Here is a 17,784-nt window from a genome sequence, read left to right as displayed (position 1 = left end):
GGTGAGTTTTTTTTTTCTTAATGCATACTGTAAACATTTTGGTGCAAGCACTGAAAGTTCTGAAAAGCTTCTAGCTATGAAATGTCTGTTTTAAGTGTGCTCAATTGGACTATACAAATCAGAACACACAAGACTGCACATACACATACATACACACACACACACACACACACACACACACACACACACACAGCCATATACAAACACACACATTTTCCATACATGTACTGTATATACAGCAAACTCTTCATATAACAGACCTCCATACAAGAGACTGGAAATATGGAACAATATCCACTAGGTCAGTTGATCTGAAAACAATGGATGAAGTCTGTTGGTTATAAAACTGTCCATTATTTTTAAAATCATGACCTGGCAATTTTTTCTCTCTCCACTACAGCTGCCATTACCAGCTGCCTGCTCCTCCAATGTGTCTGTTATATAGAGGTTTTATTGTATACAACAGTTAATATACGTCAGAGATTGCTAATGTTCTGGTGACCATTACATATCCATATTTTTAATCCTGTCAGTTTAATATAGTCTGTTACAAAAATATTAAAATAAATTAATAGGACATTTATTACCCTTCCTCATAAAAGTAACTTAAAACAGTTCACCCACTAAAATGTTTCAATGTGTATTTGTACACTTGACTAAATGTGTGCACTCTTGTAAACATATTCAGAGATAAATCCAGAAATTAGAGGAACAAACAGAGTTAAAAGGCAGAGCTCAAGAGGGTCAGGGATTACCAGAAGGCAGAGATTAACTGTGAGATATATCTGTATGAGAGAGTAATGAGTGGGGGTGCCACAGAGATCATGTCAGAAACCACTTAAAAATAAGAAAAATGCTAGAGGAAGGGGAGTATTATAAAAAAAATACCACAAAAGTTATACAAATTTCAACTTATTCATTACTAGATATTTTTTACAATTTGTGATAAAAATGAACAAGTTGTTTATAGGTAATTCAACTCAAAAAGATTTTGAGAAGTGTAATGAAATTTCAAGGGGATGTGGATAATGAAAGACTGACAAGTTATGCTGAAGAAGAGTTTACTTGGGAGATCACAAATGTGTGCAAATAAACACTGCAACCATTTGGACATAAAATACCACCAGAAGCACTAGCAATGCTCTATCTCATTTCTTCTTGAGGCCACCAGTATTGAATTTGAAGAATATAATGTCGCCATCTTCTACTATATAGTTGCGGCCTCGTTGGTGGTATTTTCCAGCAGCCTGAAAAAAAAAAATGGGTTGTTACTTTCAATTTTGATATAAGAGTATTTCTCATTATCTATTGTTATTTAAATGAGCTGTTGGAGTGTGAGCAGAGTAATATTTTGTGAAGGGATTTGTGGGAAACCAGTTTGCTGGACTCAAGTCCTGGAGCGTGTTAAAAAACTAAAATAAAAAATAAATATGTAACGAGAAACCCATCTCGACAGTAATTACAGTGCAATACCTAAGAATATTCTTTGATCCGTGTATGTGTTAGGTGAAATGATAGTGAAAAATGTACAAGCAAATGTCAGGTATAAATTGTAGACAGGTGTGGTGCCTACCTGTTCAGGCATTCAAGCACTTGCATCTATTATAAAATACCATGTAGACTATTTTTGTTCTTCTTGGTAATCTGACTTAACACAAACTAAAAAAAACTACAAATGCAAAATTAGACAGGACAAAAACTAGAAATGCTGAAAGTGGCTGAGTAAAGCAGGTCAAACCAAACTAGGTGCACAAAACTGCTAGCAACCAGTGTGATAAATATCTTGCTGCAAATTTTGTAGAGGTTAGAAATCAAAGCCAGTATGGTACTAGGGCAAGTGAACACAATTTTGTAGCACCCACAGAAAGTGGCCAGACCTCAAACAACTATTACACAACAATAAAGGAATGAAGTAGATTACCTGATCATGTCAAGGTCAGTCTTAGCATAAAAAAAACACTTAGGAATAGAGCCAAGGAATACCCAATGAATGAAACTGTAAAAAGGAAGGATGGTGATTTTTTTTTTTAATTAAAATACTGTATTCATACCATTTTTTTTATACGATATGTTAATTTTTGTGTTGACTGATTTTTATTAATATCACTGGCATTATAAGTAAGTTTATTTAGGCATACACAGTTACAATGATTATCATACATAGCAGCATGTGTGTAAAGAACCAAGGATAACCCAAGAAAGTCAGATAAAGTGATTTATTTCCATTATGGTGTTAAATAAAGGTTGAATTTTTTATAATTTATAAAGCAAATAAGACACTTTGACTTTTTTTGGGGTTACCGTAAGTAATTTATACACATGTTACTATATATGATAACTGTATTTATGAGGACCTGTACCTAAATAAACTTACTAAAATCAGTGGAAGTTGCAAATTATGAGGGCTAAATAAAGTTACAAATGTTTACCCTAACATGCCAGCCTGAGTGAAGAAAACGTACAAGAGAGAACACGGTTTCATACGGCACAACTGTCATGGGTGACTCAACGAGACTTGCCTTGCAGGCTGCTTCAGAACCTTCCTCTTTGAAGTCGTCGAATTTCATAACTTCTGCCATAACAAAACCTTTCTCAAAATCGGTGTGGATCTTACCGGCTGCCTGGGGCGCTTTGGTACCTTTCTGTAGGATGTGAGATATAAATTTACAAGCAAGTACTGCTTGTAATATATATATATATATATATATATATATATATATATATATATATATATATATATATATATATATATATATATATATATATATATATATATATATATATATGCAAAACAACCACTCTGAAAGAATAGAGAAATTCAAAGTGCTTTCGTGACTACTCACATTATCAAGGAACTATGAAAGTAAAGCATCCAAGGAAGCTATATAAGGGGTCTGGCCAGTACCTCACTATCAGATCCCACAACGGTTAAACACCTGATCTGATAGTGAGGTACTGGCAAGACCCCTTATATAGCTTCCTTGGATGCTTTACTTTCATAATTCCTTGATAATGAGAGAGCTGGACAGATACCTAAAGTCAGTGCCGGATCAGCCGGGCTGTGGCTCGTACGTCGGACTGCGTGCGGCCAGCAGTAACAGCCTAGTTGATCAGGCCCTGATCCATCGGGAGGCCTGGTCATGGACCGGGCCGCGGGGGCGTTGATCCCCGGAATAACCTCCAGGTATCCAGGTAATGTGAGTAGTCACGAAAGCGCTTGGAATTTCTCTATTCTTTCAGAGTGGTTGTTTTACATATTCTGAAATCACCTGTTTACTGTGATCTTATTGCATATATATATATATATATATATATATATATATATATATATATATATATATATATATATATATATATATATATATATATATATATATATATATATATATATATATATATATACATGCATATATATACATGCATATATATATATATATATATATATATATATATATATATATATATATATATATATATATATATATATATATATATATATATTTTATTACCACACTGGCCGATTCCCACCAAGGCAGGGTGGCCCGAAGAAGAAAAACTTTCACCATCATTCACTCCATCACTGTCTTGCCAGAAGGGTGCTTTACACTACAGTTTTTAAACTGCAACATTAACACCCCTCCTTCAGAGTGCAGGCACTGTACTTCCCATCTCCAGGACTCAAGTCCGACCTGCCGGTTTCCCTGAACCCCTTCGTAAATGTTACTTTGCTCACACTCCAACAGCACGTCAAGTATTACAAACCATTTGTCTCCACTCCTATCAAACACGCTCACGCATGCCTGCTGGAAGTCCAAGCCCCTCGCACACAAAACCTCCTTTACCCCCTCCCTCCAACCTTTCCTAGGCCGACCCCTACCCCACCTTCCTTCCACTACAGACTGATACACTCTTGAAGTCACTCTGTTTCGCTCCATTCTCTCTACATGTTTGAACCACCTCAACAACCCTTCTTCAGCCCTCTGGACAACAGTTTTGGGAATCCCGCACCTCCTCCTAACTTCCATACTACGAATTCTCTGCATTATATTCACACCACACATTGCCCTCAGACATGACATCTCCACTGCCTCCAGCCTTCTCCTCACTGCAACATTCATCACCCATGCTTCACACCCATATAAGAGCGTTGGTAAAACTATACTCTCATACATTCCCCTCTTTGCCTCCAAGGACAAAGTTCTTTGTCTCCAAAGACTCCTCAGTGCACCGCTCACCCTTTTCCCCTCATCAATTCTACGATTCACCTCATCTTTCATAGACCCATCCGCTGACACGTCCACTCCCAAATATCTGAATACATTCACCTCCCCCACACTCTCTCCCTCCAATCTGATATCCAATCTTTCATCACCTAATCTTTTTGTTATCCTCATAACCTTACTCTTTCCTGTATTCACTTTTAATTTTCTTCTTTTGCACACCCTACCAAATTCATCCACCAATCTCTGCAACTTCTCTTCAGAATCTCCCACGAGCACAGTGTCATCAGCAAAGAGCAACTGTGACAACTCCCACTTTATGTGTGATTCTTTATCTTTTAACTCCACGCCGCTTGCCAAGACCCTCGCATTTACTTCTCTTACAACCCCATCTATAAATATATTAAACAACCACGGTGACTTCACACATCCTTGTCTAAGGCCTACTTTTACTGGGAAATAATTTCCCTCTTTCCTACATACTCTAACTTGAGCCTCATTATCCTCGTAAAAACTCTTCACTGCTTTCAGTAACCTACCTCCTACACCATACACCTGCAACATCTGCCACATTGCCCCCCTATCCACCCTGTCATACGCCTTTTCCAAATCCATAAATGCCACAAAGACCTCTTTGCCTTATCTAAATACTGTTCACTTATATGTTTCACTGTAAACACCTGGTCCACACACCCCCTACCTTTCCTAAAGCCTCCTTGTTCATCTGCTATCCTATTCTCCGTCTTACTCTTAATTCTTTCAATAATAATTCTACCATACACTTGACCAGGTATACTCAACAGATTTACCCCCCTATAATTTTTGCACTCTCTTTTGTTCCCTTTGCCTTTATACAAAGGAACTATGTATGCTCTCTGCCAATCCCTAGGTACCTTACCCTCTTCCATGCATTTATTAAATAATTGCACCAACCACTCCAAAACTATATCCCCACCTGCTTTTAACATTTCTATCTTTATCCCATCAATCCCGGCTGCCTTACCCCCTTTCATTTTACCTACTGCCTCACGAACTTCCCCCACACTCACAACTGGCTCTTCCTCACTCCTACAAGATGTTATTCCTCCTTGCCTTATACACGAAATCACAGCTTCCCTATCTTCATCAACATTTAACAATTCCTCAAAATATTCCCTCCATCTTCCCAATACCTCTAACTCTCCATTTAATAACTCTCCTCTCCTATTTTTAACTGACAAATCCATTTCTCTAGGCTTCCTTAACTTGTTAATCTCACTCCAAAACTTTCTTATTTTCAACAAAATTTGTTGATAACATTTCACCCACTCGCTCATATATATATCTATATCTATATATATATATATATATATATATATATATATATATATATATATATATATATACACACACACACAGGTGAGTACTAACTAGGTGAGTACACACACACACACACACACACAGCAGTATCTTGAACTCTGGTCCACATGTGTTGCCTGACAGATTACAATAGGATAATATTACTGTGTAGCCATTACTTCTGTGATATGGTTGCACCAGCCACCACCACCTGTAAATGCTGTTATACCACACCTTTCATTGTACGTCTATTTTCACACCACTTAAAAAGCGAAATAGTCTATAAACTATAGTGGTAATGAATGACTCTTCACTAACAGAGAAATGAAAGGGGATCTGAACCAAGGTCTTGCATTCAAGCTCTGCATAAATTCATTTGTTTATTCATCGGCAGTTGCTCATTATGATTTTTCGCATTTGGCTCTGGTTTTGAGGGGACAAGAGGTAAATCTGTCACTAGGACTGCTGATGGTTGGGTTAAAAAAAAAAAAAAAAAACTTTCGTTGGTCACCGGAACTGCTGATGCTTTTTATAGACTGTTATAAAAAAATTGTGGTTAACTTCGCAGACCTTGGCACCTGCCAACATGAGGGGTCGCTCTCTTCTACTGCACCACTAAAAAAAAAAAGAGGAAATGCATACACACACACTACATATATGAATTAACCATACAATGACTATATGGTTAATACTTTATATGTGAATAATACATATTCAACAGTACAGAAGATAAAGAATATTTTTGGCGAGATAGAGAAAACTGGTAGGTCACCTGTATGGTCCATGCTTTACATTCGTCGGGTCCGGCTGTAAAGAAGTACATGAGCTGGAGGGCCTTGTATCCCTGCACGATGATCTTGTCCAAGGCGCTGCAAAACACAAACACAAACATATTACCAAGTATTAACAGAATCAAAATAAAACAATCCCCACAAAGTCAAAGCCAAAACACAAACTTTAGCAACACACAATAAACATCAAAGTTAACATTAGGATATGTCAACATTTGCATAAGCACCAGCACACACGCGCAGTACACGTGTACCCACGTGTACACCCACCCCCACACACCCACACACACACCCACACACACACACACACACACACACACACACACACACACACACACACACACACACACACACACACACATCCATCCATCTATCCATTACCTAACTCCTCCCCCTTCCCCACTACTTACCCATGAACAATGGCAAGGAAAACCAGGACACCAAGAATCGGAACCAAACTCAAGAAATCGTAATGACACGATTGCAAACAAACCATACCCCCGGCCGGGATTGAACCCGCGGTCATAGAGTCTCAAAACTCCAGCCCGTCGCGTTAGCCACTAGACCAGCTAGCCACAATAAGATTCATCCAACTATGACCGCGGGTTCAATCCCGGCCGGGGGTATGGTTTTAATCGGAACCAAGTAAGAGAAAGGAAATAAAGTGTGGTATACAAATGCAAACAGTATAAACAGGTTAGGAATGGAATTATTTAATAGCAGGGGCGTCCCCAGATATCACTGCTAATCAGGATCCAATGGAGTTTTGAGGAGGCGAGAGGAATACACAGAAGTCAATGACTACTTAGGCACATTCAAAACTGGGAGACTATAGGTAGTGACAGCAGTAATGCACAACTCACCATTAAACAGCAAGAGACCAAGACAAAAATATAACAACAAAATAATGGTGCACATCATAGGGGGCGATAATAGCCCCCATGACCTATGAAAAGCAAGCAATCATGGCAGATTTAAATCACAAGGAACAGATTAGGAGAACTTGAATTCTCATGGGTATTGAAAATATTGGGGGTAATAAGATGACGGAGGTGTTGATGGGAAATTTTATGTACCAGTATGTCAGGGACACACCAAGAGAGAAGGGGGATGAACCAACAAGACTGGATCTAGTATTCACTCTAAGCAAATCTGATATGTTTAAAATAGATTATGAGTGGTCCCTGTGTGCTAGCAATCACACAGTATAGTTCTGAATATCATATGGCAACAAACATGGAGAGAAACTTAGCATGGGAAAGAAGGGAAAAACCGTATGTCAAAACAAAAGACTACACAGGAATGAGAGAATGTTTGAACTCAGTGCAGTGGGGAAAGGGAATTGGAAGGAAAGACAAGTGAAATGGAGTTTGTAGCTGGAAAGTGCCGGAAGGCAGAGGAGATATTCACATCCAGTAGCGGAAGAAGCAACAGTATGAAGAGTGAGCATATAGTTCATCCAGGATAAAGCCAAAGCTAAACTGCAAGAGCATGGAAAAAATGCAGGAAAGAATGAACAGCAGAAAATAGCGAAACAAGCATGCCCTGGTACTATCTCTATCACTTATAACCTCCCTTTCACCAATATATTCTTCCCCTATCCCCGCTTCTCCGCTCACCTCACAAGGGTCTTACCTAAACTCTCTTGTCTTGAAACAAGTAGAAAAGTCAGTAATGAACATGCACAGGTAAGAAGAGAGGCAACATCTCAAATGTCAATGCAGTCACATCAGACGACAACAGAAGAGAACTAGGTAAATAAGACTGAAGGAAAGAGAGCTCAAGAGAAATGATCAGGAACTCTTCGAGGAGGTTTTCTCGGAGGAAACAGGGACATTACCAAAGAGTAAAAAACGATAGGGTATTTATAGTACAGGACACAATACACACAGCAGAAGAGGTGAAGAAACTACTGACTTAGATAACTCGAATGCAATGGGGAAATCTCTCTTCATGGGTCCTGCAAAGGGGGGGGGGGGAGGAGGAGCAGTGTGTACCTCTAACTAAAATCTTCATACAGGAGTTCCAATATTAAAAAAAAAGAGACAAAGGAGTAGACTTAAACTTCAAGTCAATGTCACTGACATGCATAGTATGTAAGGTTACGGAGAGGATAATCAGGAAGAGTGGCGGAGTACCTACAAAGAGTGTTCATAAATAACAACCAGCCCAGTTTAGAGATGGTATATCCTGTCATAAATCTGCTTGAGTTCTACGAAAAAGTAACAGAAATAAAGCAAGGAAGAGAAATGGGTGGACTGCATATTTTTGGACAATAAGAAGGCTTTTGATACAGTACTTCGTAAGAAACGGGAACACAAGCTAGATGAGCAGGCAGGAATAACAGGCACTGCAATGGACCAAGGCATGCCTAAAAGGAATGCAACAGTGTGATTGTAGATGAAGAGGTGTTAGAATGGGCAAGTGAAAACCTGGATCAGTACTAAGATCTTCAATGTTTCTGGTATAAGAGGAGTAAGCCTAACGTATACATATACACAAAAGTAGAGGAGTTACAAAAGGACCTAGAGAAGCTGCGGATTTGTTTAAAACTGGTTATAGAAATTAAACCCCAGCAAATGCGAAATTATGGAGGACCTTGGGGTGAGCTTAGAATCAGAATAACCTCCGTAGCAAATGTGCGACAAGCAAATCCCAGAGTCTTTCAACACAACACACTATTTGGAACCCCCACCTGATCCTGTCAAGAAACTGGAAAAAGTGCAACGAGAATAGTCTCAGAGCTAAGGTTCCTTGTACCGCTTTAAATTTAATTCAAATTTGCAAAGTGTTCGTCCAAGATTATCTTAAAGTGCTATGCTTTAAGCATCGAAATAGTCTGTTTCACTATTTTATGAGTGTGCCATCTATTTTGACTTCACACTTTAACACAAGACTTCATGTGTGTCATTTGTTACAGTTCTAGTGCCAAGACAACCTTAATACACGAAACTTGACATAATATCACGACAGTCCTAACCTACGAAAATCACCCACAGAACATCTAGTATAACTTGCGTGACTCACTCATGTATCGAAATTTGAAAATTCCACTATTATTTTTTTATTGTAAGTCGCTATATTCTACGGACACATATAGCGCCTGAGGAATAGCAGGAAGCGGCGAGTAGTTTCAAGTCCTTGAATCAAGAGTCCTTCACCGGCACAACTCTGAAAGAGACCCACAGCAACAGTCGCTGGATATAGATCCCTCTCACCGACAACTAAGAGACAACCATTCTCTTCCCCCGACAAACTCCATCGTAGCTTGCACTCCATATATAGGAGGCTACAATCTTCCTCGTGATACAATACCCTCCACCAAAGAAACAATGTCCGGTAATAATGAGCGGCCCGCCAGTGTAGGCAATTAGCCGTGCCTTGCAGTGATTAGAGTGGGTTTGGTAATTGGCAGGTGGGTGTCAATTTACTCCATCGATCCCCGGGACACAATGTGTGTCTCCCAGAGGTAATTTGTAGCGTACCACTACCACCCTCGTGCACTCGAGCTCCCTGGGGGTAACTGCTGCTCCTGCCGCCACACTACTGCTATGTGACTTGCTAGAGGCACACCACAAAAAGGTAAGTTAGGCAGGCAGACCACGTAAACAGGCAAGATCGTACAGATTTTTTCGCATATAGAAAAAGATGCTTTTGTATATACGAACCACTTTCCTCTTGGAAGCCTTTACACTTGTTCCAGGGATGTTTTTCATATCTGATAGGTTAAACAGTTTGGGCCCACGGATGTTGATATAGGGTTCTTTTATTGTGCACCCCCTACTTTTCACTAGGTCTGTTATACACTCCCTTATCTCTATTTAGGACTCAGCTCTCTAATACCTTCCATTATCAGGCATCTCTCGTCTTAACTCCAGAGAGTGCATTTCCAGTACTTCGAGGTGTTCCCAGTAACGTAAATGCCTCATTGGCTCTACGCGGGCAGTGAAGGATCACTACCATTTCTCTCCTGCATTGAAAGAAACTGTCAACACAAACAATATTCTAAACGAAGAGTGGGCAAGTGATTTCAATAATGTCACCGTTGGCATTAGTTCTAGTTTTAAAATATCTCATTATCCACCCTGTCATTTTTCTTGCCTTCTTGGTAATTGCCTTATTGTGTTATCTAAATAACAGGTCATTTAGCATTATACCCAAATCTTGTACAAGTTTCTTTCGTTCTCAGATGGTCCCTCTGTGTTTTGCCTCTAATGCTCCTTTACTTTCTTCATTTTTTCCATATCTGAGCAGTTGAAATTTGACCCCAATGAATATCATTTTCCACTGCCCACTGGTAGACTTTTGTTGACATTTTTTTCGTGTTGTCTACTCAGGTACTTCCATATTAATTTTAGTATGGTCTACAAAGGACGACAGGAAGCTGTAGCAAGTGTTTTTGTCTATACATTTTCCGAGGAAGTGAAACTACATTCACCAGACCGTGCAATGGTGTGCTGAACGTTTTAGTTCGCTAAGGCTAGTTTATGCTTCGTTTACTACCACTATTTGTGTTCTATTAGTCAAAAAAATCAATGTTTATTTTTCTAATCTTTCGGTTACACCTGGCGCTCCATGATCGCATTTGTCAATACCTTAGCGAACCTCGTGTAGGCCACATCTGCGTTTTGAGTTTCAAAGCTCCCTAACTCGGTCGTAATGATCTAGCACAGTGGCCCCCAACCTTCCTACACAAGTGGGCCACATCTGATGATCAAATGTGTGATGAGGGCCGCACGATTTTGTTGACACTGCAGTGTGGAACCTACATAAAAGTGAGTTCAAAATTTCATGTGAGGGATACAGCTTTTGGGGACCCCTGATCTAGTAGTATCTGTGACAAGCATGATCTTCCTGCTCTAACCTCATGCTGACTTGGGTTGTGGCAAGCATGATCTTCCTGCTCTAACCTCATGCTGACTTGAGTTGTCACAAGCATGATCTTCCTGCTCTAACCTCATGCTGACTTGGGTTGTGGCAAGCATGATCTTCCTGCTCTAACCTCATGCTGACTTGGGTTGTCACAAGCATGATCTTCCTGCTCTAACCTCATGCTGACTTGGGTTTTCACAAGCATGATCTTCCTGCTCTAACCTCATGCTGACTTGGGTTGTGGCAAGCATGATCTTCCTGCTCTAACCTCATGCTGACTTGGGTTGTGGCAAGCATGATCTTCCTGCTCTAACCTCATGCTGACTTGGGTTGTGGCAAGCATGATCTTCCTGCTCTAACCTCATGCTGACTTGGGTTGTGGCAAGCATGATCTTCCTGCTCTAACCTCATGCTGACTTGGGTTGTGGCAAGCATGATCTTCCTGCTCTAACCTCATGCTGACTTGGGTTGTAGCAAGCATGATCTTCCTGCTCTAACCTCATGCTGACTTGGGTTGAGGCAAGCATGATCTTCCTGCTCTAACCTCATGCTGACTTGGGTTGTGGCAAGCATGATCTTCCTGCTCTAACCTCATGCTGACTTGGGTTGTAGCAAGCATGATCTTCCTGCTCTAACCTCATGCTGACTTGGGTTGAGGCAAGCATGATCTTCCTGCTCTAACCTCATGCTGACTTGGGTTGTGGCAAGCATGATCTTCCTGCTCTAACCTCATGCTGACTTGGGTTGTAGCAAGCATGATCTTCCTGCTCTAACCTCATGCTGACTTGGGTTGAGGCAAGCATGATCTTCCTGCTCTAACCTCATGCTGACTTGGGTTGTGGCAAGCATGATCTTCCTGCTTTAGCCCCATGCTGACATGGGTTGTATCTATCATTCCCTTTCTATAAAATCTGCAATTTGGAGTCTCGCCAGCCTTTCCAAGATTTTTTTTATGATGTTTGATGTTAGTGTTTTGCCAGAGCTCTGCTGCTTCCCCAGTAGACTTTTTAAAACCTCGAATTTCACCTAGAATCAAGCCCTTTCTTTAAATTATTCTGAGTGGGTGTGGGTGGGTGTGAGTTGGACCTGACTAGCTTGTGCTACTAGGTCGGATGCAGTGCTCCTCCCTTAAGTGACGCGTCTGACCTCACTAGGTCAAGGTATTGGCTTAAGCCGTTGGGAGAATTGAACCTGCCTAGCATAGGCCAGTAGGCCTGTTACAGTGTTCCTTCTTTCTTATGTTTATGAATACAGTTACATGACCAGGAATGTGTGAGCATATTCACTAAGAAGGAACAGCTGTCAAGACTGAGGGACTGATCTCCTCAAACTACTACATCACGTTTTCCACCGTCCAAAGTAATTATTCTCTGTATTGATACCAAGTGTTGCACTTGTGTCTCATTCATCTGTGTGGGGGTATGTTTTCAGGTGATGGTGGTGGTCAGTCCCACAACACAGGTGGTGGTGGTCAGTCCCACAACACAGGTGGTGGTGGTCAGTCCCACAACACAGGTGGTGGTGGTGGTCAGTCCCACAACACAGGTGGTGGTGGTGGTCAGTCCCACAACACAGGTGGTGGTGGTGGTCAGTCCCACAACACAGGTGGTGGTGGTGGTCAGTCCCACAACACAGGTGGTGGTGGTGGTCAGTCCCACAACACAGGTGGTGGTGGTGGTCAGTCCCACAACACAGGTGGTGGTGGTGGTCAGTCCCACAACACAGGTGGTGGTGGTGGTCAGTCCCACAACACAGGTGGTGGTGGTGGTCAGTCCCACAACACAGGTGGTGGTGGTGGTCAGTCCCACAACACAGGTGGTGGTGGTGGTCAGTCCCACAACACAGGTGGTGGTGGTGGTCAGTCCCACAACACAGGTGGTGGTGGTGGTCAGTCCCACAACACAGGTGGTGGTGGTGGTCAGTCCCACAACACAGGTGGTGGTGGTGGTCAGTCCCACAACACAGGTGGTGGTGGTGGTCAGTCCCACAACACAGGTGGTGGTGGTGGTCAGTCCCACAACACACGTGGTGGTGGTGGTCAGTCCCACAACACAGGTGGTGGTGGTCAGTCCCACAACACAGGTGGTGGTGGTCAGTCCCACAACACAGGTGGTGGTGGTCAGTCCCACAACACAGGTGGTGGTGGTCAGTCCCACAACACAGGTGGTGGTGGTCAGTCCCACAACACAGGTGGTGGTGGTCAGTCCCACAACACAGGTGGTGGTGGTCAGTCCCACAACACAGGTGGTGGCGGTGGTCAGTCCCACAACACAGGTGGTGGTGGTGGTCAGTCCCACAACACAGGTGGTGGTGGTGGTCAGTCCCACAACACAGGTGGTGGTGGTGGTCAGTCCCACAACACAGGTGGTGGTGGTGGTCAGTCCTACAACACAGGTGGTGGTGGTGGTCAGTCCCACAACACAGGTGGTGGTGGTGGTCAGTCCCACAACACAGGTAGTGGTGGTCAGTCCCACAACACAGGTGGTGGTGATCAGTCCCACAACACAGGTAGTGGTGATCAGTCCCACAACACAGGTAGTGGTGATCAGTCCCACAACACAGGTAGTGGTGATCAGTCCCACAACACAGGTAGTGGTGATCAGTCCCACAACACAGGTGGTGGTGATCAGTCCCACAACACAGGTAGTGGTGGTCAGTCCCACAACACAGGTGGTGGTGGTGGTCAGTCCCACAACCAGGTAAAAGGGGTTTTTGTTTCTTAATGTTCAAGCCTCCCCCACAAAGGAGTACCTACAGCAATTGTAGATTTTTTCTCCTCCAAGGTTTGTGTTTCATAACTTGACAGGAGAGCGAAATTAACATCTCTGGAAACCAACTTTATTTCCTTACTGTGTCCCACAGCTGGGTTGTCAGCGCATTCAGCTCACACACCGAGGTCCGTGGTTCGATCCCCAGTACTGGTGGAAACATTAGGATGTGTTTCCTTAATACACCTGCTGTCCTTGTTCACTTAGTAAAATAGGTACCTGGGTGTTAGTCACCTTACACCTGCTATCCCTGTTCATCTAGCAGCAAGTAGGTACGTGGGTATTAGCCTACTTTTGGGGTCGCATCCTGGGGACAAAACCTAAGTTGCGGGAAATGCTCTGCATCACAAAAGGTTTTCTATGTAGTATATCAGTGATGTCAGCTATGGTCTGTATATGCTCTATCATGTACCGGTAGGAATAAAGATAATTATTATTTTACCATTTATGTATGTAGTGAGAAACTCTAGGGATATTGCCAATCTGGTTTCCTTTGATTGGTACCATATGTACAGTATTTGACTGTGTTAAGATCGAGTTCCTGAAGTGTTTAGTATGGTGATCCCCAGCTCTTTTGCCTCTTGAGGGGTGTTGATCTTTAGTTCCTCGGCCTTTTGAGGGGGTTGAGTTACAGGGAGAGTCTTCATGAGTGTGTTCAGCTAAAGCTCGTGGGTCTCTTGAAGGTGTTGATCACCAGCTCCTGGATTTCTTTAGAGGGTCGTTAGATAGGTCTCTTGAGGAAGCTTCAGATCATCTGCTTCTAGAGGGTTTTAAGATACATCTACCAGGGCTCATGCGTGCACTGACGTACAAGGGACAGGGGTTAAATTATTAAATTATACCAGGGACACCCCTATCAGATCGTACTGTGACCGAAAGACAATAAAGAAAATTTTAACAATAGGTGTAAGTGGAGTAGATGGCCCAACAGGACCAAGGATAGTAAGGATACAGTGTTACTACCCACTATCTGTACTTAATACTACGATCATTGTCATATTTAAAGGGGTCATACAGCACCTGGGAAATGACAGCCAATTAAGCTTGATCCAAGGAAATCAGCTAATTCCCTGGATCAAAAGCCCTTCAATGGCACCAAGACACTTTCCCCTTGAAGGCCTCCCTCTACCCATTACTAGGTCTGCAGATGACAAGCCTCTCCCTGATCGCCAACTACATTACGGTTGAGTGATGTGGGTCGCAGATAAATAAGTGAGGCACGCGTGTTGCATATATAATTGTTATCCCCCCCCCCCACCTACCCCAATCAAAACACAATAGGGGCCGGCAGACGCTCTCGTTATCTACATCTGCAATTTATTTTGTGGACGCTACAATGACACAGCGGCGGCAGAGTCGTGCGCTGCACGTCCTCCACGATGGCAGTGAAGGGGGGGGGGGGAACTGTGTAGAGAAGTGTGGGCGGGGCCACGTCACGCACTGCACACTGATTGGCTGTGCCATACACGCCAGCACTCGCATCTGGCTTCCCATTGGTGGAGGTATGTTGAAGCTACGCCCTCCCATAACTTTTATTAGCGGCTACAGATAAGGCACAAACTTACGATATGTACCAGGGACTCGTAGTGCCTTCATGGTTTATTACAATAAGCACATGTAAATGTTACTAGGGCCGCCGTTTGGCTAAGATGTCGACCACATCTGTATGATGGATGTGGCGCTGGAGGCGAGCCGATGCTCTCACCTCCGAAACGTTTCAGGTTTTGTTGCTAACACGACACAGAAACACTCACCACAGTATGGCCGCCGCTCCCATATACAAAACATTTGTCCAATAAATACCCCCATCGATGCTTCTTGCTTTAAAGACCCCTCGCCAGTGGGTTACAAGCTCCAGCCACTGCTTAGTGGAAAAAGTCTGTCACTGCTCTCAAGGAAGATATTCTGGCTACATTGTAACCATCATCGCGTGAACTATTTCTTATACCACAATGTATATGAACTCATTACTCTACCCTCTCTACCTCCATCCCTGCATACACATACGAACACACGAGTCCAGGACAGAATAAACCTAGTAATGGCCAGATAAGAGGCAGGAGATGGCTGAAACCATTCCTGTAACCCAAACAGGTGGACGGACGGACACACACACAGGGGAAAGACCAGTGTCGCATCGAAATCAGTACCAAAACTAAGGAGAATAAATTATTAGAAGAGACCGAATAAATAAACGTGATGACACTAGACGGTTGAAAGAACAAGGGAGACACAATAGCGATGAACAAAATATCTCGAGGAGTTAATAAGGCGGACAGAAATACACTGTTTAAGAGAGGCGTTATGCGGAATCACCGTTGGTAGTTCGACACACGAACCTGCCATCTCAACATCATCTCAACCACGTTTGGTCTCCATCCATCCATTTGTCCTTGAGAAAAAAATGTGTGACAGTGGCTAAGACGGACGACTCAGTCGGATGGCTGCAGAACGCCATTTAACTCATGAGGGTGAGATGGATGATTACCTCTGGACACGCGTAAATCTATGGCGATCGCTAGTGAATTAAATGTTAAACAACGTGTTAACATGCGTTCACCATTGTAGCTCTATTCTCGAGGTCACCAACAATTGGCTTCTAAGTATGGTCTGTCCTTGAAAGAGAGTTCACAGTCCAAATTATACATAGTTCGATTGTCCAGGAAACTTATTCTCCTGGGAAAAATAAATATATTTGACAGAACATGAATGTCCACAGACACACACAGCATCGCTGGCACGCTCGTTCAGGGTAAAAGCGGAAAAATAACCACCCAGCGTCGAGTCTGCAGTAAAGATAATTGAAGAATTTTAATTTATACCCAGTGGGAAAGACTTGCTAACTTCTTAGTCCACTTACTGAAGTACAATCAACGTTTCGGCGACAAATTAATCACCATCATCAGGATTCATTTCTGGAAAATGACAAGACTTGTCAATGAACAGCTGATTGCACTTTAATGTCCACAAAAGTCTGCAAGCCTTTTCCTCTCACAAGGAAGTGTGTATTAATACACAGAGGCGCACGAGCCAAATGGGGTGGTTATGGGACCATGTCTCTTGAACGCCTTCCTTTCATGCATAAGGGGGATTACCAACAAACCCCGTAGTTGTCTTCAAGAGGGAACCTGACAGATTCCTCAAAATAGTTCCTAATCAGTGGGTTGAGGTGCATACGTTGGTTTGAGGGCACTAGGCGCTTGATCGATCAGGCCATCAACCAAGAGGCCTGGTCTGGGACCGGGTCGCGGGGGTAATGACCTCAGTAGGTGACACCAGGTAAACTCCAGGATGCCAGGGAAAGCTTCACCAATACAAGAGACAGGAGGTGACGATGCTTTGGTGTCTTGGCCATCACAAGTGCCGCGAAAGGTGCTTCAACAGACTAGAATATCTAAGGCGGAGACGGTGAACTCAAGGAGGATGCACCAGGAAGGGAAGGTGTGACGAATTAGGAATTACAAGTGTCAGTGCTGAGACTAATATTGTGCCTCATATACGTAAATGACATGCCCAGAGTTCTATATGTTGCTATTTACGGACCATGTAAAATAAAACAAAATATAAACTGGGGGTTACATAAACGACTTGGAGAAACTACAGTGATGGTCATACATAAAATCACCAAATTCAACCTTAAAGTACAGTTACAAAAATCTGGGGAAGAAAGAAAAAAAAAAAAAACGAAGTATATACTGAGGACGGGAAGAGGGGGAAGGGAGGAATGGGAGAGGGGAAGGGGACGAGAGGCTGCATGCTTCGAACATGGCAAAGGACCTTGGGATAAGTATAATA

The 17,784-nt window shown here is 42.6% G+C and overlaps 1 protein-coding gene across 1 annotated transcript in view; it reads right to left on the bottom strand.

Moving 5' to 3' along the window:
• Positions 1–1,044: 1,044 nt before the first annotated feature.
• LOC128693714 (obg-like ATPase 1) overlaps positions 1,045–17,784 on the bottom strand; it is an 87,816-nt gene continuing 71,076 nt past the window's right edge. Inside the window, exons 9-11 of the mRNA XM_053783538.2 lie at positions 6,331–6,427; positions 2,520–2,642; positions 1,045–1,247 (exon numbers count right to left, since the gene is read on the bottom strand). Of these exons, the coding sequence (XP_053639513.1) occupies positions 1,149–1,247; positions 2,520–2,642; positions 6,331–6,427 (319 nt within the window). The 3' untranslated portion in view covers positions 1,045–1,148. The remainder of the gene's footprint in view (positions 1,248–2,519; positions 2,643–6,330; positions 6,428–17,784) is intronic.

The sequence above is a fragment of the Cherax quadricarinatus genome, chromosome 34 (assembly GCF_038502225.1).
Source record: "Cherax quadricarinatus isolate ZL_2023a chromosome 34, ASM3850222v1, whole genome shotgun sequence".
Lineage (NCBI taxonomy): Eukaryota > Metazoa > Arthropoda > Malacostraca > Decapoda > Parastacidae > Cherax > Cherax quadricarinatus.
The sequence above is the reverse complement of the archived record's forward strand: the minus strand, read 5'-3'. Positions and strand labels throughout refer to the sequence as shown.